At 45.8% G+C, this 24,561-nt stretch overlaps 1 protein-coding gene across 1 annotated transcript in view; it reads right to left on the reverse strand.

The window, feature by feature from the left end:
- Nucleotides 1–24,561, reverse strand: part of LOC130114476 (receptor-type tyrosine-protein phosphatase beta-like) — a 65,774-nt gene that overhangs the window by 23,082 nt on the left and 18,131 nt on the right. Inside the window, exons 5-18 of the mRNA XM_056282355.1 lie at nt 22,488–22,751; nt 19,394–19,657; nt 18,398–18,673; nt 17,358–17,624; nt 15,901–16,167; nt 14,430–14,693; nt 10,562–10,825; nt 9,262–9,525; nt 8,359–8,622; nt 6,673–6,942; nt 5,752–6,018; nt 4,239–4,505; nt 2,671–2,961; nt 1,589–1,867 (exon numbers count right to left, since the gene is read on the reverse strand). Coding sequence (XP_056138330.1) covers nt 1,589–1,867; nt 2,671–2,961; nt 4,239–4,505; nt 5,752–6,018; nt 6,673–6,942; nt 8,359–8,622; nt 9,262–9,525; nt 10,562–10,825; nt 14,430–14,693; nt 15,901–16,167; nt 17,358–17,624; nt 18,398–18,673; nt 19,394–19,657; nt 22,488–22,751 — 3,768 coding nt within the window. The remainder of the gene's footprint in view (nt 1–1,588; nt 1,868–2,670; nt 2,962–4,238; nt 4,506–5,751; nt 6,019–6,672; nt 6,943–8,358; nt 8,623–9,261; nt 9,526–10,561; nt 10,826–14,429; nt 14,694–15,900; nt 16,168–17,357; nt 17,625–18,397; nt 18,674–19,393; nt 19,658–22,487; nt 22,752–24,561) is intronic.

A 24,561-nucleotide genomic window follows, 5' to 3' on the forward strand; every position in this document is an offset into this window, starting at 1 on the left:
CACACAACAGCGTGTTCACCCCTTGTCTGCATCTCTGTGTGTTGTGTTTAGGTGTTACCTAGAGGCTTTTGCAATGGTAGTTAGTATATGGTGCCATTTGCATATGGCTATCCATCCATCCATTATCCAAACCGCTTATCCCAATTGGGGTCGCGGGATGCTAGAGCCTATCCCAGTAATCACTGGGCGACAGGCGGGGAGACACCCTGACCAGGCCGCCAGGCCATCACAGGACTGACAAATTCACACCCAGGGACAATTTAGTACAGCCAATTCACCTGACTGGCATGTCTTTGGACTGTGGGAGGAAACCGGAGCACCCGGAGGAAAGCAACACAGACAAGGAGAACATGCAAACTCCACACAGAGGACGACCTGGGATGACCCCAAGGATGGGCAACCCCGGGGTTCAAACCCAGAAACTTCTTGCTGTGAGGTGACCACGCCAACCACTGCGCCACCGTGCTGTCTGCATATGCTTATATTATCAAAACTATAACAGCAAGAATCTGGGCTTTACATTCACATGACCAATAAAAGGTAGATATAGTAGATGACAACAGACGACACACTTTATCCTTAGACCCTTGATTATGCAATTCTGCAAAATTCATCTTTGGTTGTTGCAAAGATGAATTTGCAACCAACAGTGGATCAGCCAAGACTCAAAAAACCATAATTGTGTGCTAGAAATGCAAAGGGCAAGAGATGCTCAGTGTGAAACAGGGGAAAAGTGCCCAGAAAATTGACTCAGAAAATGATCCATGAAAATGTGGTCTCTGTTAAAGCACAGCCTACAAGTTGTTGATGTGAATGGTAGTTAATGTTGATGGTTATCATAGTCTACTGAAAAAAAAAATATTTAGGCTGCAACCCTTGTACTTTCACTGGCTTTCACAGAAAGTCAGTGACCTTCACAAGCAATGGTTGAGTGTGATAAAACACCCAATTAATGATGGAAACACACAGGGTATATACCATTAAAAATATACAGGTATGCAGATTGCATTTCACCCAGAATGACTATGATTTTATGCAAGCAGAAATGTTTGGCTGAAAAGAAAAGATTCTGAAGCCAAATGTTGCTCCCCCAGTTATTTTTGTCTGACAAAACTTCTTCAGTGACAGCACGGAAGCAAATTTGAGTAGAGAAGTGTTCATATTTTTTTCATAAACAAAATTAACACTTTTCAACTGGGTGGAAAATACAGGAGTTCTCGGGGTGGGGTGGGGGTCCGAGACCCTTTGATTGACACTTGAGACCCATTTGCCTTAACAGCAAATTTTTTTTGGGGGGGGGTCTCTGGAGGGGTGGATCAGGCATCAGTGCTGTAACCCACGTCACCGCTTTTTGCTAACGGCTGAGTTGGCGTTTCCATTTGAACAAACCAGCAAAGAATGCAGATGGCGTTCCCCTTTAAGAACGTCATCATTACCTCCTTCTCTGCTTACCCTAACAAAGAAATCTGGTGTTCATACCACATTTTCAATCTTACTCTTAGGTAATCTCAAACTTGGTAACTCACTGTTTGGTTGAAAATGACATTTTATGGTGTGGAGCCGAGTAAAGGCAGCCATTAGTACTCACGGTCTATCATGGTGACCACACTGTCCTGGGCGGCCTCGCTGGTCATGCTGTTGGAGATGGCCTTGACGGAGACGGTGTAGTGCTTGTGGGGCTCCAGCTGGGTGATGAGGTAGGTGGTGGAGTCGTGGCTCGTGCGGCGGGAGTAGACCAGGGTGCGGGAGTCCTTGTGGAGACACTCAATGGTGTAGGAGTCAAAGTCGGCCTCTGGGGGACCCCAAGAGCATAAGATGGAGGTGGAGCTCTGGGGCCGGCAGTGGAGGCTGTGGACTCGCTCTGGTTCTGAAGGAGTGAGAAGGAAAGAGACGGGAAAGAATCAACAGGACGGAGAGAGCGAGAGAGAAGGAGGAGGATTAGACAATCAAGATGAAGAGGGGAAAGGGAGGAGAAAGAGGAGGGAGGAGAAGGGCAGGTCACAGACATATGATCACTGCTATGAAGCATATTAAGGTCACATATTAAGCCTTCATTTAGAAAGAAAAGCAGGAAGTCAGCTCTTTCTTGGTCAGATGGAACGCTGGGAGTAGGCCACAGCAGGAAAAACCCTAGGGAGAGTGTTCTGGTTGATTTTTGACAAAGGTCCAAGATTAACAAGTGCACAACATTGCGGTCCACAGGTTTGATTGACAGTCGAGACGAGGCGTCGTGGTGGGTGTGTTCACACCCACAAGACAGCCACGAGAATTGTCCAATCACATTAGATCAAAAAACATTAAAACAATACCAATTCGCCGCCAATGATAGTGGGAGTGTCTGGGGTGCACAGAACTGCGCCCCTGGAAAATCTAAAGGAACCAATCAGACAGCAGCCTCAGGTCACCTGCTCGCCAAAAGTTTGAGGGCTTACATAAGGTATCGTTTGGCCGGCGCCCCTCACCCAGGAAGTATATGTATTCAGACAGAAATCCACCAAACACCATTTGGAACCAATATTTAATGGCTGCTGACAGGCACTCACAGACTGAAAAACACTTATTTCATAATTATTTGCATTAGTGTTGGTAGGCAACAGAATAGACCGGAACTCTACCCCGACACCCTTTCTAAATACCATGCGCTTAACGCTGAGCACTGCTGCTACCTACTTGTGCAGATGCTCTTGTGGATGGGCAGGCTGTAGGTGGGCGTAGCTCCAAGCTCAGTAGCTCCGCTGACGGTGCGCAGACTGAAGTTGTAGAGCCGTCCAGGGTACATGCCCCTAAGGATGCGGCTGCCAGAGACGCGCGTGTGATAAGGGTTGATGATGGACAGACGGTCATGAGGGATCCACTGCAAATCGAAGTCGTCGTAGTCCGAGTCAACAGGGCTCCCCCAAGTGATCTCCAGGGAGGTGTTAGTTACCCCGCCGAATGAAAATGAGGTCGGAGGTTGGGGTACTGTGAGCACAAGAGGCAGATGGAAAGGCAGAGGGAGGGGATTTAATGAAACTTGTTGGTTTTAATTGTAAGGTGTTTTTATGAGACCCCTTGTGTCGCCTCTTTCTATATTGATCTTTATCATATTTTCACCACTATCTTCATTATCACTATCACTATCTTCACTATCTTTAGCACTATTTTTTTTTAGATTCCCCCCCCCCCCTTTTTTTATCCCCAATTGCATTTGGCCAATTACCCCACTCTTCCGAGCCATCCCGGTCACTGCTCCACCTCCTCTGCTGATCCGGGGAGGGCTGCAGACTACCACATGCCTCCTCCGATACATGTGGAGTCACCAGCTGCTCCTTTTCACCTGACAGGGAGGAGTTTCACCAGGGGGACGTAGCACGTAGCACGTGGGAGGTTCACGCTACTCCCCCTGGTTCCCCCTCCCCCCGAACAGGCGCCCCGACCGACCAGAGGAGGTGCTAGTGCAGCGACCAGGACACATACCCACATCCGGCTTCCCACCCACAGACACCGCCAACTGTGTCTGTAGGGACGCCTGACCAAGGTAACACGGGGATTCGAATCGACCATCCCCGTGTTGGTAGGCAATGGAATAGATCGCTACACTACCCAGACACCCATCACTATCTTTTAATGCTTAATTTGCCATTCATTTTATAATCAAATGATAGTCATCAGCATGCTTCCAATTCAAATTTCAAGTAAAAGGGTTATTATGGCCTAAAGTCGTTTTTCTAAATGCTTATGATAGCATCATTTGTGGACATCATAACAGAGAGTTAAGCAAATATCATGTTTCTGTCCCCAATGACAAGCACAGTTAGTTTCACTGATTAGTTCTCCAGGTATTTAATCGGTTGGTAACTTTACTTCAGTGACTAGTCTTTGCAAATGATTTCAAACAAATGAATCAATTCGTAAACAACTAAATTGTTGGTCTAAAACTGTACCGACACATTTACATGGTATCATGCAGAATGCCAAAAAGTGTGACAGTATAGGAAAGTATATTCAATAACCTATCAAATACATATTTGTTCAACTTACTCGACTATATCACTATGTGCTGGGCATTATATGCACTCGTGGCGATGACATCATTATCATTTACTGTTGTAAGATGCCTGTGGCGTGGCACACACATACATCTATAAGTTAGTTTGGATAAAAGTGTCCACTAAATGAGAAAATGTCAGATGTAATGTATGACTAGCCCTGGCTGAACAAAGAAACACTAGTTATGGATTGTCGGGTGTTCACTTTACCGGTCCTGCCGAGTGTGCTGGCTCGGTTGATGAGCTCTCCACTGCGGCTAAGCACCACGGCCTGGTAGAGGCGCCCAGGAACCAGCCCAGGAAAGACAAACTCGGTGACCTCCGCAGCCAGTGGCTCCTCGGCCTGCTGGGAGCCATCAGGGTCATAGAGAGACAGCAGGTAGCCACTCAGCTCGCCGTCCGCCCGCTCCCAGCTCACCTTCAGGGCCTCGGACATGTTGGCGCCCTGGGCCCTTAATGACGTCACCGCTGCTGGGACTTGAGCAGAGACAGAGGGGTATATGGAAGTGCATCGGCTATCTTTTTTCTTTTTTTTCCCCCTCTTTTTCTCCCCAGTTGTACCCAGCCAATTACCTCACCCTTCCGAGCCGTCCAGGTCGCTGCTCCACCTCCTCTGCCAATCCGGGGGGGCTGCAGACTACCACACACTTCCTCCGATACATGTGGAGTCACCAGCCGCTTCTTTTCACCTGACAGTGAGGAGTTTCGCCAGGGGGACATAGCACGTGGATCACGCTATTTCCCCCAGTTCCCCCTCCCCCCCGGACAGGCGCCACAACTGACCAGAGGAGGCGCTGGTGCAGCAACCAGGACATATACCCACATGCGGCTTCCCAGCCGCAGACACGGCCAATTGTGTCTGTAGGGATGCTTGACCAAGCCAGAGGCAACTTGGGGATTCGAACCGCCGATCCCCGTGTTGGTAGGCAACGGAATAGACCGCCAGGCTATCGGACGCCCGTGCATCAGCTATTTAATCAATACATACAGGTACATGATTTTATAGTGCTCAAAATATTTGAGGAGTTTCTATCCAAACTGAGGGATCAACCATTAAAAAACACTAAGAAAATGAACATCACCTAACTCTAGATTATCACATAAACTTGAAGGTGAATGTGACGAGAGGGGTACATGGTAGCACGTAACCAGTAAATGGGAGTACACGGTATGATAGTAACTGAAGTGAAATTAAAAGGGAGACATTTTGAACTCCCACAAAATTATTGCTGCCAAGGAAGTACCAATTACAAATTAGTCATAGCTGCATATTAATCAAGTTACTCGTCAGTAGAAGGGACAATGGTAATATAGAGGTTACAAAATTGGGCTTGTGATGTAATATGGCTGACCAGTTGGGAAATTGTGGTTCGGGGGGAGTGGAGGACCAGGTTTTCCCCCCCTTCCTTTAACAAATACTACTGAGGTATCCATGAGCATGGCGCTCGTGGACTCGGATCTGAGTGGGTACTTAAGACTTGTACATGAATTTTCCATCCACCCAAGTAAATGAGATGTCTGTAATGCCCAAAGGAGTAGCTTTAAACTTGTATATCAGACACAAAAAAAGAATAACTGTATCATAAAGAACAAATGTGGCCTCACAAAGAGAAGGTCAGAGCAGAGCCCACATACATGCTAATATCAGCAGCTTTATGGGCTGCATGTTAAAACCGCTCTCCCTTTTTCACACCCATAAAAGATCCCTCCTCACTGCTCTTACCTGTCCGGGCCCAGGTCACTGTGCTGTTGGTCTCCTGTCCACTGCAAGTCACCACCACCATCTTGTAGGGGGCGCCAGGCCGGAGTCCCTGGAAGGAGCACTGCTGGGTACCCGCCAGCTGCCCGCTGCGCCTCTCCTGCAGGGTGTCGTCTCCCTTGTACAGGTAGACATCATAGGCCTCAAACTCGCCCACTGGTGTCGACCAATGGAAGGACAGGCTGCTGACGGTGTTGGTTTTGATGGACAGGTCAGTGACGGCAGCAGGTCCTAGTTGGGAGAGACCAGAGAGGAGACTTATAGGAGAAGTCCTGTAGTTTCTAACCTAGGAGGCAAACCGAGTGACGGGTGACAGAATCTTTTAAACTGTTCCAGTATCGAACACGCCAACGTCAGTTGACTGCAGCACATCATGCAGCCATGTAATCCGTCAGGGCAATGCACTCCCCAAATAACGTTTTGAGAGGTGTGCAGTGTAAAGAGCCTCAATCATACAAAAAATAAAAAGTAAAAAGCGATACTGCCTCGCTGAGTGACTGTACTGGGATTGTCCTTCCTTAACGGAAGGTGTATCCGGACACTTCTCTGAATGTGCTGAGCCCGTTATTGCCAATACAGAGCTCTTCTGGCGGCTGTTGTTTGGTGAAGGATCATATTGTAGCTCGGTGCCCAGTAGTCAGACGATGCTAGCTTGCTCAATACTGAATCAATCTAAAAGATTCTGCTACCCATCGCTCCGTTTCACTCCTAATGGGGTAAACAGGGTACCAGGGGTTTCCTTTATAGACGTTCTTTTCATTTTTCATCCGTAATTCTCCATATATTTTTTTTCTTCAGAATTACAGGGGAATGAGAGCTGAAAACCCGGTTAAACTATTTCAGTTTGAACTATTTTTTTTATTATAAATAAATAAATAATCTTACGCATGCGGGCCTCGGCGCTGACTCCCACGCTGCAGACCCCTCCGCTGGTGGTCTGGACCAGGACACGGTACTTCTTCCCCGGGGTGAGACCTTCGAAGAGGTACTGAGTGTGTCCCGAGGGCCGGGAGGAGTTGGCCACCAGGCTTCCCCTCTCATCCAACAGCTGGAGACTGTAGCCATCGGCCATGCCCAGAGCCTCCTGCCAGCCGACCTGCAGGCTGCCCGTGGACTGCCGGTTGTCCACCTGCAGACCCGTCACTGCTGAAGGGACTGAGGAAGGAAGGGAGGGATTCAATTTATCAAATTGCCCGATAACAGTTTTATTCTTTTTTTTGTCAAATCCTTCGTCCAATCACATTCTCCTTTGTCATCTGGTTTGGAAATAGGGAAACCAGAAACTGATACAAATTAACCAAGTTAACCAATACAAAGTACAGGATGGAACAACCCAGTGGTGAGGTGCATCTCTGCCCAATTAACCTATCTTCGTATGTACATGATTGTCATGGTGTAAGGGTTGTAATGATAAGCTAAAAAAAAAAAAACATCAGCACAACGCAAGACATCACACACACACACACACACACACACACACACACACACACAATTAAGAAACGCATGTACTGTATGTCTTGATTAATTTTTTTCTTCCCCCTGCCTTTTCTCCCGAATTGTATCCGGCCAACTGCCCCACTCCCAGTCATTGCTCCACCCCCTCCACCGATCCGAGGAGGGCTGCAGACTACCACATGGAGTCGCCAGCCGCTTCTTTTCACCTGACAGTGAGGAGTTTCACCAGGGAGATGTAGCGCGTGGGAGGATCATGCTATCCCCCCCAGTTACCCCGCCCCACCGAACAGGCACCCTGACCGACCAGAGGAGGCGTTTAATGCGGCCACCAGAACACATACCCACATCCGGCTTCCCACCCGCAGACAGCTTCCAAGTGATGTCACAGCATCGCTGTCGCTATGGACACGTCACAGGAAGTCAGACATGCAGAGCACGTTAGACAGTACAGCATGGCTGTGTTTACAACATCAACTCACGTATATGCTGCCATATATCCGATAATATTAAATTACGCAAAAAACAAAACAAAACAAAAAAAACGAAGAATATTACAACCAACTGCTTAATGTAGTGTAGTGCCCCCGATGTCTGACTTCCGTTTGCCACGAAGCTTCCGCTGCCGCTCAGGAAGGGCTAACAATAGCTCATGGACGCTGCCCCAACCAAGCCGAATGTAACACGGGTATTCGAACCTGCGATCCCCGTGTTGCTAGGCAACGGAATGGACCGCTACGCTACCCGGACGCCCCCCCTGTGTGTCTTTCTACTAACATTGTAGTAAGAAACAACAATGTGCAGTTTCTTATCTAGTCTGTCCTGTCCGCCTGGTCTCGTTTGTCCCGTCATCCTGACCTTAGTGCACATTATCTCCTGTATAGAAATGCTTTTTAAAATGCCTCATTGTTGCATAACACATATGGTGGCTATGCCACTGTGTTGTCTTGTTACATTACCTGCACATTCAATTAAATAAGAATCAATTATGACACTCCCATTTTCTTTCTATGTGCCTGAACTTTGCTACATCTGCTGCTGCTGCTGTTCTGGTTTTGTTTTGCTCTCCAGCTGCTGCCGCACGCCTCCTGCTCCTCCAGTGTGTTTACTCCTGCTGACCTGTGCGTCCGCTGGCCGTGTTGTTGTTGGTCAGCTCTCCGCTGGTGGACTGGACTATGACGCTGTACAGCTGCCCGGGCTGCAGGGAGCCGAAGCTCAGCTCGTTCTGGTGTTTGAGAACAGGTTTCACGTCCAGCCTGCGGTTGTCCTTGTACAGAGACACCGAGTAACTGTCCACGTCGCCCTGTCCCGGAGTCCAGCTCACCTTCAGGCTCGAGCTCTCGCCGTTGTTGCTGACGTGGATATTTTTCACTTTACTGGGCACTACAGAAGAAGATGTCAATGAAGTTAGTTTTTGCATTAGTGGGATAAAACTTTCTCTCTCTCTCTCTCTCTCTCTCTCTCTCCCTTTTTCTCCCCAGTTGTACCCCGCTCTTCCGAGCCGTCCCAGTCGTTGCTCCACCCCCTCTGCCGATCCGGGGAGGGCTGCAGACTACCACATGTCTTCTCTGATACATGTGGAGTCGCCAACCGCTTCTTTTCACCTGACAGTGAGGAGTTTCGCCAGGGGGATGTAGCGCGTGGGAGGATCACGCTATTCCCCCCAGTTACCCCTCCACCCTGAACAGGTGCCCCGACCGACCAGAGGAGGCGCTAGTACGGCGACCAGGACACATACCTACATCCGGCTTCCCACCCGCAGACCGGCCAATTGCGTCTGTAGGGACGCCCAACCAAGCCGGGGGTAACACGGGGATTCGAACTGGCGATCCCCGTGTTAGTAGGAAATGGAATAGACTACTACGCTACCCGGATGTCCCCCTTGAAGCACATTCTACAACGAAACTATGCTGTAAAGCCACGCTGTGCAGTAAATGAAAAATCGACATTAAAAAAACATATCAGCAGAACGCATCGGCACCAACAGTGAAACGACTTGTGCTGGCTAATGTGTAGACCGACCTGTGCGGCCCTCTATGAACTGAGCCCTCTGGTTGGGGCCGCTAAAGGTGGACACCAGGATCTTGTAGAGGCGGCCGGGGGTCAGAGAGGACAGGACACACTCCCCCACCCCGCTGCCCAGGGTGATTGGGGGGAACACCTTCATGTCGTTGAAGAGCAGCTGCACCTCATAGTGGTCCACATCCCCCGGAGCAGGCAACCAGGTCACACGCAGGTCCTCTGTGCCCCGCCTGGCCAGAGAGAGGGACCTCACGGCTGCCGGGACTGAAGAGCAGAGAACGGGACAGGACAAGGGTTATTCTGTGCAACTCACCACAGTACAATCTGTATAATCTGCAACCAAGGTAAGAAATAAGCACAAGTCACAGGTTCAAGCAGTTAGGATAACAGATACTGTGTTCACTCTAATTCTTTCTCTTGTTTCTCACATAGTAGTACACTATTTGGTCAGTTGTGATAATTGTGGGTGATCTGCATGAGCAGCTCACCAGGACAATATCCTCTTACAGTATGCTCAAACCTACTTGGCTAAAAACACTATTTGCCCATAAATTGTGAGAATGGCTGTGAGGTTTGTCTGCTGTTCCTTCCATCAGGCCACCAACTATTATAAGATCATTTGTGCGATCATGAAATCGGTTGTGTGGGATGATCAGACACCGTTGCAGGTGAAATGACTGCATTTCTATAGCATTTTTATAGTCCGAGAACACATGTTGCTTTACGTGGCTGCTTCACATTACAGTGTGGGTTGTCCCAGCGGGGGGTCAAACCCCTAACTTTTAGCAGTATCGGTGCCATGCTCAAGGTGTATGCTGCCACAACACCAGCCGCCCTACCAACTAAGCTACACCACCACATGGATCCTGCCTTTCATGGAAAATATGAGCAGAAATGTCATTGTATCCCGCAACTAAATGTTCAGTTAAAACACATCATCTTCTGGCATCGATTAACATTACCAACTACTTTTAACTAATGATCAATTTTAACCAAAATCACAAAGACAAATGTAAATTCAATGTCCAAAACACAATAAAGAAGGGTCATAGGCAGGAATTTTTGTTTGAATATTTCCAAAATAAAGCACGTGCAGACTTTACAAATTGTCATTTTTGGTTGCGTGAAGAGTTTTGTTCTTTGTCTCTTCTATCATGTACCATGCACCATTTCAGTTTCATGCCATCAACCATTTTGCTTTTTTTTTAAACAGCATAAACCTCATTATGAAATGTATCATTATGAAAATAAAAACCCTCCACAGGTGAGAAAGTGTGGGAGGGTGTCAGACGTCACTCACAGGTCCTGCCGTCGGTGGACGCGCTGGTCTCGTAGTCGCCGCTCCAGGTGCTGACCACCACTGTGTAGAGGCGGCCCGACACCAGGCCGCTGAACACGCACTCGTTCTGTGTCCTGGGAACCGTTTTGTTCTTGTGGAAGATGTTGTTGTGCTTGATGACCACCTGGTAGTGGTCGAAGTCGCCGGCTGAGTGGCGCCAGTAAACTTTGAGGTAGTCGTCCCGCGCCCCGTGGGTTGCCGTGGGGTTCTGCACCTTGGATGGCTCTGTGGGGGAAAACAGGAGGACCATAGTATGTCCTTTATGGAGTTTCTGTAGCATCTCTGTTGGATTTTAGTCTGCCGCAGAACCAGCTATCTTAATTTCCTATGTGGCCAGTTCTCAAAATTCTTCATTAAGTAACCCCATATTGGTCCTACTCTGTACATGTTGACAGTGTGTGGTGGTGTGCATTGTAATTTAGTTGAAACACATTAAACTTGTTGGTTTGTTTGATTATATTAGATTATAACATATAAGCATGAGTGGAGGACCTTGGAGAATTTATTGATGGCTACTATAACCAGAACATGATGGAGAACAACTGCAACAAATCGGCTAAGAGGAAGAAGGCAGACTCGTCCACCGACACAGACGACCTAATGACCACTGATGTAGAGGTAAGTGTCCTCGCTTCCATCAATAAATAGCTGGACAGGCTTGGTACATTAAACAAATGAGTTGAGAGCCAGCCTGGGCTTCATGCACCACATAGTCACCAAACTATAAAACGACAATGCGAAACTTAAAACTACCATGGAGACTCAGCAGCACCCAGATGGACATCATTAAAATAGAAAATAAATTGATGAAAGAGACTCTCCTGGATGTGCAAATGAGACGTATGCATGACAACCTTTTTTTTTTTTGGTCTGGGATCCCTGAGAGCACCACTGAGAGCCCAGAAAAGACGGTGAAAAACTTCCTCCACTCAGCACTGAAATGTCCAACGGACACTGTGAACCAGATCACCTTCCACCAGGTCCACCAACTGAGAGACTGCGTGGGAACCAGGCCCCCTTCCATTATTGTCCAATTTGAACAAAAGGATCTGGTCAAGAGCAGAGGACGGGAGCTGAAGGGAACCAAGTTTTGACTAAAAGACCAATTCCCCCGGGAGATCAATGAGAGACGGAAGGTCCTGTACCCCATCCAGATAGAGCACAGGCAGGAGGGGTATCGCTGGTAGACGACAAACTATAGTATATCTAGATGGTCAACTGTTTCTTGATACCTCCACCACTTCCTGGTTATTTTGAGTGCTAGGATAACTGACACAGAAAAATAACTCACAAATAACTGTCAGGATTGTAAATATGGCTCACCCTCTCAACTTCCCTCTTCTTTAATCCCTTTTTCCAAACCTCTCTACTCTCACTCTATTCACAGTTCTACTGTATGTCTGACTTTCAAATGTTCTATGTTCACTTTTGTCTTTTTGTCTGTTTGTCTGTCATAATGTTCTGTGTTTATCCTTATCCACTTGCCTGTTCTATGTGTAGCTGTATGCCCACGGCTTTATCATTTCACGACAAAAGCAGAAATAAAGGTAAAGGAGAACACCTTTCTTTGCTATATAGCAGAGGTGCCCAACTCCAGGCCTCGAAGGCCGCAGTGTCTGCAGGTATTTGTTGCAACCATGCACTACACCACCTGATTTAACTAATTAGCTCACCTCTTGGACCAAGGAGGGAAAGTAATTAGTTAAATCAGGTGGTATAGTGCATGGTTGCAACGAATACCTGCAGACACTGCGGCCCTGGAGGCCTGGGGTTGGGCGCCCCTGCTATACAGGAACTACTAGATCTGTCCTACACAAACTAATGAACTGGGTCTATAGTTGCTATCTCTTTCATTCTTATTTTTCTCTGTCCCTAGACCACTCGTAAGCTCATTTTTTCCGGCACCCTTTAACAAATCACAATGGCATCGATTAAGTTTGATAGTTGGAACGTGAGGGGCATATATAGGCTCACCAGCTAAACATAGCAAAATCCCAAGTCGCCTCTCCAGGACGCATCCCAGCTTCTGTTTACGACAAGAAAGTCGCCTCGCTGCATCTGAGCACCTCAAACTTAAAGCTAAATGGGTTGATGACTTCTTCTCTACATCATACAACTCTAAAAAAGAGGTGTCTCTATATTGAGTAATAAAAGCATCCCATATCAGAATAATACCACCATCTCTGACAGCAGGGCGCTACATCATTATTAATGGAAGTATAGGAAACACAAAATTAACTATTATGACCCAATGAGGATAACGCAAATATTTTTCACTCCATATTTTCAAAACTCACGGAATACTCAGACTCAAATATAGTAGGAGAGGACTTTCACACAGTACTTGACTTGACCCAAATTTCGACCACTCACAAACTAGAGATAATCGCAAGTCCTGAGGCTCTTCTGACATTATAGAACAATACATGAGTAAGCTTGCTCTTGGTGATTGTTGGCGATCAAAAAAATTCACATAACAGAGATTACTCATCATTATTCACCACCCCACCAAAGCTTCTCCAGAACTGACTCTTTATTATTATTTTTTTACAGTAACTGACTTTTTTTTAACAGTAACTCTGTTATAGCCACCCCATTGTGAGCTCTGATCACAGGCCGATTTCAGCCTAATTAATGAAACTAACCCGAAACCTCCTGGTAGGTGGCAGTTTAACAACTCACTTCTTAAAAACAAAATTGTTCATTTTGTACAGAAATTATATATGTAGGTTATCAAACATATTGGAATTTGGTTTGTTTGCGGATGATGTTAACGCTTTTTCTTCTGGGGAGAATTTGCAGCAGCTTTTGGGGGTGGTTACGACTGAAATGAGTAAATTAAAATGGTGGTTTGACATAAACAAATTATCATTAAATTTGAACAAAATCAAGCTAATACTGTTTGGAAATTGTAAAATAAACAGTCACATACAAGTGATGATAGACACGGTTAATATTGTGAGAGGCTATGAAAATATCTCATAGCAGGGTGTGATATGAGACCATAAAATCAGCTGGAAACCTCATACAAGATATCTGTGAGCAAAATCTGCAAGGGGCGCTGCAGTTCTGGGAAAAACAAGGCACATATTGGATTATAGAGTGATATAGTATATACTCTGTGTTGTTCACTTGACACCTTGAGCTCTTGATGCAAAGGATGGAGTTTTTGTATTCTTGATAATTAATAAAGATTGCCTTTGCAGGTGGAGAATCTGAACTGACTTGCAGATTAACTCTGCATGTAAATTCCCTGTGTTGTATACCAAGCCTTCTGACAGCACAGATTAAACATTTATACACACACACACACACACACACACACACACACACACACACACACATATATATATATATATATATATATATATATATATATATATATATATATATATATATATATGTATATATTAGAGATGAATTACATTTCAGGCATTCAGTTAAAACTCACACTCTTTATCAGTGGTGACGTTCAAGTGTAGTCACTGACTATGTTTAAATTCATGGCTCAACATTACAGCCAGTAGTCATCAGGAGCTGAAGAGTTAAAACCACAGTGTCAAACCAATAGAGGTACCAATCATTAATGCGACATAGCCTACTTCATGCAGGGCAAACTAGGAAAAAAGAGCACGAGATCCAACATAAAGACTTTTTTTCTGAATTGAAAGGATTGCACCACTCTTATTACCATTACTTCTGAAGTTGTAATTCAAGTCTCGTTGCAAAACCCGCCTGCTGTGACTTTGCTCACCATCACAAACCAACTCGGCCACTACTACTGAACCACACAGAGCCAGAGAGGGATGCAGCGGAGGCGTTTACTCACGTGTACGCTCCTGGACTACAGTGTGGTTCTCGTACACCCCACTGCGCGAGGTGATGGAGATGTTGTAGAGACGCCCGGACACAAGGGAGTTGAAGACACACTCCGGGCTGGACTTTGACACGGCCAACGTGCGAACCGTCTTCTCCTGGTCCCTCAGGGTGACCAGGTAGCTGTCCACGTCGCCGGTTGCTGGACGCCACGACACGCTGAGGAAATCCATGCGACCGTTGTTACTGACGGTCACCTCGCCCACTGCCGCGGGCACTGGGAGGAAGGATAGACAGACAGATGGGTGGTTGATGAGCCCCATAAACGATGGTTTGTTTTGAATCATCGGCTGATGCTTTGTAGTATAATTCTGTCTTTAGCTGTTGGGGAAAATCAAAATATTCCAAATATTTTCCAGCTGCAGCAAAGCGCCCTCATTGGAATTTAACAATGCACAGTTGGAATCCCCTTCCCTTGTCAGACGGGAAGTCTTTGATAGACAGACCTTGACAAGGGTTTTGTGTGTGTGTGCGTGTGCATGTGTGCGTGTGTGCGCCCGCGCTTGGCACTTCCTGAAAATTCCCGGAAAATTCCTGTTGCATCAGATAGGACAGAGTTTTCCATAATATCCTCTTGTTAGTCTCATACTATTTTGCTGTTTACAAACGGTCAGTCTCTATCAGTCTCTGTGCTGATGGTGGCCAGAGGGCTTGGGGTCCTGATGAGCACGGCTGACATTTGTACACCTGATGTTGTAGCCACAGACGGCCTCTCGTGCGAGGATTTTTGCTTTTAACTACATTGTAATAACGTTCAAATGCCTCAAATGGATTAACGAAATTAGCTAATTTATTTATACACTCATACAAATGTACATATCTAAGGAATGGAGAACCTTTTACATACTATAGGAGAACAAGACAATTGGGGAGAGGGTACACAAAGCTGAAAAACAGGATGGGACTAGAAATATAGTAAATTGGTAAGATGAATGGATGAATTTACTTTTCTTTCTTTCTTTTTTTTTTAAATGTGAAATATGCAACTTCTAAAAACAATGTTTGAATGCGTGTCTTGCTAACTTACAATGTCGGAAGTGCAATTAAAATCTGGTAAACAACAACAGCAACAACAAGTACTACTACTACTACTACTACTAATAATAATAATAATGATAATAATAATAATAATAATAACTACTGTGGTATTTCAGCTGTCAATGGTTTTTGACAATTATGTGTACATGTGTATCTCTCATGGAGTACTACATATCAACCTTACATATCAGATATGCACCATTTAGTGCACACTCTTATCTAAAGCACCATGCAATACCACAAGCGCATTTTTTCTTTTTTCTTTCTTTTTAGCCAAGTGTCCCCAGTGAGAAGGTAACCTCTATCTATGGCAGGTAAAGAACCATGTTCTACCCACTGAGCCACACAGAAAGACATTCTCATGACTAACCCGAGTCCAGCCTTACCGGTGCGTCCCTCTGCCACGGTTTGCCTGGAGGGCTGGCCGGCTCTGATGGTGGTCACCACCACCCTGTAGAGACTGCCGGGCCGCAGGGCCAGGAAGCGCAGGCTGGTGGTGTCGGCGGGCACGCTCTCGTTCTTGATGATGCTGCTGTCATGGACCAGGAGGACCCGGTAGGAGTCCAACTCGCCGGCGGCACGCTCCCACCATGCCCGTAGGCTGTCCGTGCTGCCGCCATTGGACACTTGGAGTTTGGTCACCTGGGCGGGGGCTGCAGGGAGACACGTAGGGGACAGAGAGGCTTATAGGTGGGTTAAAAGGGTTTGATGGCATCCAAAATGCCTTTTAGGCTCTGTACATCCACCGCCCTATAGTTCTCTCTCTCTTCCCTCCCCCACCCTCCCTTTCTCAAACACATCCCTCTCTTTCACCTCAGCATAACTTGTTATGGGGTCAAGAACCTGTCTCTCTTTTTGGTTTATACTGTTTGATTTGTACAATATACCCCCCCCACGTGTCAAATCCACACCTCTTTCTTGCATACACACTGATGCATTGAGTTAGATGCCCCATTCAGTTTTTGAGTGTGTTGTACTTGTCCTTGTTATTACACCAGGTTAGCCAGACTTGTAACAAGTAGTCGTCTCATGTGATCATTTTACTGCGACCTAACAGAGGATAAAGAATAATGGGAATTGACTGCAGGACAAAACAGAGTTTGAGACAGTCAGACCCAGTGGTGGATGAACTTCAGGAATCAGGAACACGTTATTTGTTGTTTCACAAAGACAAAAACACAGATCCAGAAACTACAATAACTACAAGAACACACATATCCAAACTAACACATATATCCAAACTAAAAAAAAAAATCACTGTCCAAGAGAGTGAGTGCCAGGGTGACTGTTGGAACTACCGGTCTGCATGGGCTAGCAGTTAGCTTAGCCTGCCCCGCTTCCGCGCCCTGTCAGACCACCCTCGGTGTTCATCTCCCTGGTGCTCTTTGAGAGCATTTTGGAACACAAATTGATATATTTAAAATATCTATTTTAATTTTGCCTTTTCGTGTGACATAACACTTATCGGCAGCCTTTAAACTTTAACAGCCTTTAATAATTAATCAAGTCAAATAGCTTATAGTCATTGCTAGCTTAGCAATAGCTGTGCGTTTATGGACAGTTATGTCTACACACAAAATGGGCTAAGGTGCAGGATGAGGGGTTTGGGATGGGGTACTATGGGGCTTATCTGTTATACCAATGGAAATGCCATGAATACAAATTCTAAAGGAAAGCACCGACCTCAGTTTGACAGGACATGATGCTAGAACCGAGACACTCGTGTACCCCTGCCTGTCTGGGATACAAACCATACCAGATCCTGCACTGAGGAATCTCCCGCTCACTTTTGCCATTGATGGAGTAAAAACAAAACAAACAAACAAAAAATCAATGGACTCACTGGTCCATCCAGTCACAGAGACGGAGCTGCTCATGTTGCCGCTGTTGGAGGTGACGGTGACCATGTGCAGGCGTCCTGGAGTGAGAATGTTGAAGGTGCACTCCCTGGCCTCCCAGGGGAGGGTCTTTACCGCTACGATACGGGCAGGGTCGACCTGCTTCAGGACCACCTTGTAATCTTCCCACTCGCCCACAGGTCGGCTCCACAACACGCTCAGGGTGGTCTCATCACTGTGGCGCACTACCAGCTGCTGCACCGGCCGAGGGGCTGAAAGAGCAAGAGAGAGAGAGAGAGTGTACAAAGATAGACCGTGTCATGGTAAGCATTAAGAAGCGCAGACCTGAGTCAAACAACATTATAAATGATGAGATACATATCTTTTGACACTGTTTAAGTATGGAGCTCGGTGGAGTTTGCAGGACAGGATGGTGCACTGAGCGTTTTTTACTGATGTAGCAACCCCCACCCTCCCATCCCAACCCCCACGTGGCACGCTAAGTAGAAAAACAAACATGAAGAAATGTTTGTTAATCCAGTTTAACCCAGGTGTTGAGAAGGGTGGCTGTGAGACATGTAGCTTCCATAACAGCTGACCCAAGTCATACGTGCTAGCTACGTCTTGACAGCCATTTTCTTCATAACTAAAGGTCACGTTGCTGTACGCCACATTCAATATACCGCAACTAATTTCTCCAACCTGCACTAACTGTGAACAAATATACAGTTATACTGTGATTTGGGACAACATTCAAAGATTGCAATCACAACTATATTTGCAGTTGCAATTATCTGCCTATCACATAGACAGACAGACAGACAGATAGATAGATAGATAGATAGATAGATAGATAGATAGATAGATAGATAGACAGACAGACAGACAGACAGACAGATAGACAGATAGACAGATAGACAGATAGATAGATAGATAGATAGATAGATAGATAGATAGATAGATAGATAGATAGATAGATAGATAGATAGATAGATAGATAATTGAGATAGCAGAGAGAGTAACTATGGAGCTGAAAGTAACTTACATAGCCTTCCTTGACAGCGGGCTGTATTACCCAGCGGACCACTCTGTACCGTGACGTCTGCCCTGTAGAGCCGTCCCGGCACCAGGCCCAGACTCCGGCTGCTGAAGGAGTGCTGTCTGGCCATCCTGCCCACAGTCTCATTCACCAGCGCCACCGAGCCGTTCCACAGTACCACGTGGTAGTTCTCCCATTCGCCTCTAGGTGGCGACCAGGTCCCTCTTAGGGTTCTGCCGTCGCTCAGGGCCGTCATTGACAGCTTAGACACCTTGTCAGGGACTGCAGAAAGGAGACGGGGAACGTTTGGAAACATGAAATACACAATTACTGGTGTTGTTGTCATCCTATTTAAAGGGTTGCATATGTTGGTCAAAAATGATTTTAATTAATGTGTAGTTTACAATAAAGACCCACCACTACAATCACAGCTGGTGATTGTGTGGCTGAAGTATAATTTTTGAAAGTGAATATGAAAATTGCAAAACACAAAGTAGAGTAGTCATAGCGGTTTTGGGCTACAGTCATTACTATATGGGATCATCTATTTCTAGACTTGTATGAATAATGTTATTGCGTAGTTTTCTAAAAGCCATTGATGTTCAGGTGTAACATAATTCCAAACTCATGTAACATGTTTGAATTTGTGTAAAGCAAAAGTGTCATTGTGACAGACAACACTTTGTTTATACGAGTGTATTGGACTCTATAATATATATGTGTTTGTATATATATATATATATATATATATACACATATACATATATATATGGTGTGGATAGACAGGCCTATGATACTATGATATAAACACCACTGTTATTATTGTCATTACTACCACTACTGGTACTGCTGATTACAATAAAACTACCACGTTTAGTACCACTGATAATATCGTTATCATTAGACATTTGTAAGGCACCTCCTCATAAAGTAGAACAAATATCTAAACAATTAAACCTGGTAAAGTCAAAGTCTTAGGCTGGCGGTTTACAGGACGTTCACCTGTTCTTCCTCTGGCACTGGCCTCTGCCTCCTCCTTCCCAGCCTTGGTCCTGACAGACAGCTGGTAGCTTCGCCCGGGAGTCAGACTCTGGAAGAGGACCTGGGTGGTGTTGGGGGCCAGCCGGCGCTCCTGTGGGGTCGAACCCAGGGCCGACAGGAGCACCGTGTAGGCATCAATGCCCCCCCTTGGCGGCAGCCAGGAAGCTCGAAGGGTATCCGAAGTGCCGTTGTTGTCCAACCTCAGACCTGATACGGCCTCTGGGACTGTAGAGGGGGGAGTTAGAGGACGGAAATGACCTCATCTCTCATACAGCTTCAGTCAATATTTCTGTTTACACATGACCATGTTAATGCAGAGGAGTACTGGATACCTCAAGGACTAAGATGTAGAGATGAGATGATTTCAGCATCTCTGGTATATTCTCTGCACCACTGCACTTCATCACCTCTTATTTCACCTGTATATAGTCAATCCTTGTGTATATATCTGAAGATTGTTGTGTTGTCGTGTTGTTATTCTATGTTAAGTACACTGAGAGAGCCACAAAACCGGGGTCAAATTCCATGTATGTGCAAACCTACATGGCCAATAGACATGATTCTGATGTAGATGTAAATTACTTTTGGTCGCCTCTGTTGTAAGTTTACACCTGCTTATATAGGGTTTTAATTTTTACAGAATACAAAGACGTGTTCATGGGATAACTATTGAACTCGCCTCCAAAATGAGATATCAACTATTTAAAGAAAGGAACAACTACTCTCACAGAATGATTGACAGTGCAAAATTGAAACAGATGATGATACTCTCTAAAGAATTATGGGTAATTTAAAGCATTGATCTTGACTGTTTTTAATGTTAAGATGCTGAAGCCCTGATGGTAGAAAATTCACATGTTAAAACATTACTGCAGTGCTTAATTGACAGCAGTTAGCTTAAGTCCTTTTTTTTTTTTTTTTAGGATTTTCCCCCCCTTTTTTTCCCCAATTGTACTTGGCCAATTACCCCACTCTTCCCAGTCGCTACTCCAGCCCCTCTGCCGAACCGGGGAGGGCTGCAGACTACCACAGGCCTCCTCTGATACATGTTTCACCAGGGGGATGTAGCACGTGGGAGGATCACGCTGTTCCCCCCCTCACCGAACAGACGCCCCAACCCACCAGAGGAGGCGCTAGCGCAGCGACCAGGACACATACCCACATCCGGCTTCCCACCCGCAGACACGGCCAATTGTGTCTGCAGGGACACCCGACCAAGCCGGAGGTAACACAGGGATTCGAACCGGCAAATAGACCGCCACACCACCTGGACACCCCAGCTTAAGTCCTTGATTGGAAAAAATAACACTTTTAGAAGCTATGTCTTCTACACGTGATTTTCCCATGTCTGTTCTTCTTAAACGTGATGCATCCCCAGCAAGTGATGGACGGGAAGCTGGAAGACACTGGAGATATGTCGCCAGTTCATCACGGGGCAGACACACAATGAATTCATAGCAAATGAGGGTTTCCAGTTCGCCTACCAACATGTCTCTGTAGACAGCGGGGAGGGAACCCACACCAGCACAGAGGAGCTTTAAGTGAACCCGTGACTCTCTTACTGCAAGCCGCTGGTGCCAACCATTAAAACAAAACAATGATAAAACAAATGAAACGCTCTTAGCTGCCGGGTCAGTCTGTCTCAGGTATGAACAGATGCACTGAGTTGGAGCGGTGGGGGAGGAGGTGCGGACAGAGAGGAAAGGGCGGGCAGGGAGAGAGGGACCTAAAATATCCTGGAAACAAGGCCGGCCCCGTGAGGAGGGGTGCAGCATCGGAAAGCAAAACAAGAAAACCGCAAAGTGAGTCAGTTGTGTTGAGAAACCATGTGATGATCCGCTCTCTTTGTGTTTGTTTAAAGTGGACTAGGGTTGCACAATTAAATAAAGATAAAGAAAACCCTGCAGTTTCAACATTGCGTGAGGCTCTGCAAATTAAATTTTTATAGGGATACTCAATGGAGTCATACCAAGGGGTCATATTACTATATCCCAAATAATGCAACCTTTGAAGGCATTTGTGAGTCATCCTATCTGCCACCTTTCTTGACAACATGAGAAGTGATGGTTCAAAAACTATGCAGCTATTTCAAAACAAAAATCATTACCTAGATACGAGCGGCTAGTACTAAAATACAGAGGGTCTAGTCTATAAGAGTGAAATCAGTTTGTCAACAACAGACTAAAAATATCTTGTATCCTTAAGGAAGTACTGTGGCAGAGTTTGTGCCATTAAAGAAAAACTCTGGTATTTTCTAACCTAGGCCCTGTTTTCACTGGGAGTCGAACTGAACGATGAGCAGCAGAATCTTCAACTGATTCAGTGCAGGGCACGCTACCATCAGCTGACCGCTGCACACCGAGCTGCAGCGTAATCGTCTGGGGCTATGGCACTACATGAATAATGTCCGCTCGACGAGTTTTTTAGGCACCAACAGGCTCATAACATTATGAGAGGTGTCTGAGAACACCTTCCATTATGAAACCACTACCCCAATACAGTCAGTCAGCACTGCGATAGACCTTATCGTTTACTTTTTTTACTCTTTTTTTACACCTCTTTCCAACTCTCATGCTTCCACTATTGTTTTCCTGCAACAAGTCGTTCTTCACAAGATGGCAGATCAAGAAGTCTCTTCTGTTTTAGACATGGATTGATACCTGTATAATTCCATGGTTGACATCATGGCTGACACTCTTTAGACTTTCTTGACAAATTGGGTTTATTAGTGCCAAGAAAAAGCACTTTTTTGTGGATATTGTTTAACTAGTGCTTTTGCCCTGAAGGATTAAATTGCAACTTGGTGCAGAGTGGTTGGCTGAAGCTAGCTGGCTCAGTACTGAGCCAATTTAGAAGATTCTACTGCCCGCTCGTCTTAACTCCTAATGATAGGGAAAAAAATTCATGTTTTGTTTTTAGTTGCTCTATTGCAACAGTTGTCACAGGGTTTTTTTAATGATGAATATCACATCTTGGAATTAAACTTCTTGAAATACAAAGAATCTACCACTGAGACAGAAGTGACTGCCACAGCCAGAATGGATAAGACATCTACCTGTAGTGCCTTGTTGGGACACCGAGCTCTGCAGTCCAACTGCTTCTGTCACCACAGTGACGGTGTACGGGGTCCCGGGCCACAGGTTTCTGAACACGGTGGTGCTGATGCTGCTCTTCAGGGTTTGGTTGCTGACCAGAGCTCCTTCCGGGTCCCTCAGCAGGACCCTGAAACGTTCCCTCCTGCCTGGGCCAGCCTGCCAGGAAACACTGAGGCTGTCTGAGGAGGAGGCCGACACCCGGAGGCCAGTGACGGAGGACGGGTCTGAAGAACAGAGGTGAGAACATCAGGAGAGCCATTAGATTGAATTATTATCCAAGAGAGGGTGTTTAAATTCCCTGGGAGCGATTTTAAGTCGTAATGTTTTTGGGTTTGTTTTGTCATGTGATTCATTACAAATGTATGAGAGCTCATTCAAGTTCCTGTCCTGACAAGGTCTTTGGTCTAATATGCACTGATAGATTAAAATCTCATGGAATTATGGTTGTATTTGGAAAACAAACCAACAAAAACAAAGGAAACAAGCAAAGACTAATGTTTTAAAGGTGTCCTGAAGTTCAACTTAGTTCCAGGTGTGCTGAAACAGTGATCATTTGAAAGCTGCCATGAGGAGTTTTTCCCTGTTCATCAGTCTCAATTCAGTTCTGATGCCTCTCTATGACCAACATAAGGGAGAACATCAGCAAGAAGATTAAATATTGTTATATATCGATGTTAGAAATCTGACGAAATGATTTATGGCACACAGATGGGATGCAAATCTACATGTAGATTAACTCATTACTGTGTATTAACAACTCTTTATAAAAAAAACACCACTACATCTCTCAGCATGTCTGTGAATGTTCTCATTCATCCAGGTCATGGTCCAGTTGCACTTGATTCAACTCCTTTGGATATACATCTCTCAGGTTTCTCTTGTCTCACAGATGGGTTCGAGCCCCAGGGTAGTTCAACCTTGGGGGTCATCCAGGGTTGTCTTCTGTGTGGAGTTTGCATGTTCTCCTCGTGTCTGCGTGGGTTTTCTCCGAGAGTGCTGGTTTCCTCCCACAGTCCAAAGACATGTAGGTCAGGTGACTCGGCCGTACTAAATTGTCCCTAGGTGTGAATTTGTCAGCCCTGTGATGGCCTGGCGGCCTGTCCAGGGTGTTTCCCCGCATGTCGCCCAATGACTAATGGGATAGGCTCTAGCATCCCGCGACCCTAATTAGGATAAGCGGCTTGGATAATGGATGGAGATATATATATATATATATGGTCTGTGAATACCGTAGTAACTTCTGACTTCCAATCTGTGGTCTCCCTGTTCTCTCTATCTGTTTGTTTTTTACAATGACATACTCCACAGATCTTCCATCTTGTATTTTGTCACATACAGTGACATCAGGCCTTTGTACATGACCGTGGATTTAGGATCAGGGCTTGACTGTGAATTTGTAATGAAATGAAATGTAATGAAAGCCATTCTATTTGACACTGTAGTTACAATGGATGTGTCTTCTGCATGTAACCCATCCTATTGTATAGGAGCAGTGGGCAGCTGCAGCACCTGGGGACCAGCTCCAGTTCTTTCCATTGCCCTGCCCAGGGGCACAGGCAGGGGTATTAACCCTAACACGCATGTCTTTTTGATGGTGAGAGGAAACCGGATCACCCGGAGGAAACCCATGCAGACATAGGGAGAACATGCAAACTCCACACAGAAAGGACCTGGGACAGCTTGGGGTTCGAACCCAGGACCTTCTTGCTGTGAGGCAACAGTGCTAACCACTGCGCCACCGTGCCTCAATCAAGTATTTGTTTCTCCTCAATGAGAGTTTGTGAACACAGGCCAAGTTTGGGAGTTTTGTAACCAGAACCAGAATCTGCTTTACGTGTGCAGTAAGTCTGCACATGAAGGAGGTTTGACTTAACGGTTTGCTCACGTGAGAAACACAGGATTTAACCAGACATTATAAAGCAGAATAATTAAGAAGTGCTATGTCGGGTAAGCAGGGGAAGTATTAGCAATGTATGAGGGTATTTTTTCCACTGAGTAAGAGTCTCCATATCTGCATAACTGCGCATCTAAAAA

Source organism: Lampris incognitus, chromosome 6 (genome assembly GCF_029633865.1).
Source record: "Lampris incognitus isolate fLamInc1 chromosome 6, fLamInc1.hap2, whole genome shotgun sequence".
Classification (NCBI taxonomy): Eukaryota; Metazoa; Chordata; class Actinopteri; order Lampriformes; family Lampridae; genus Lampris; species Lampris incognitus.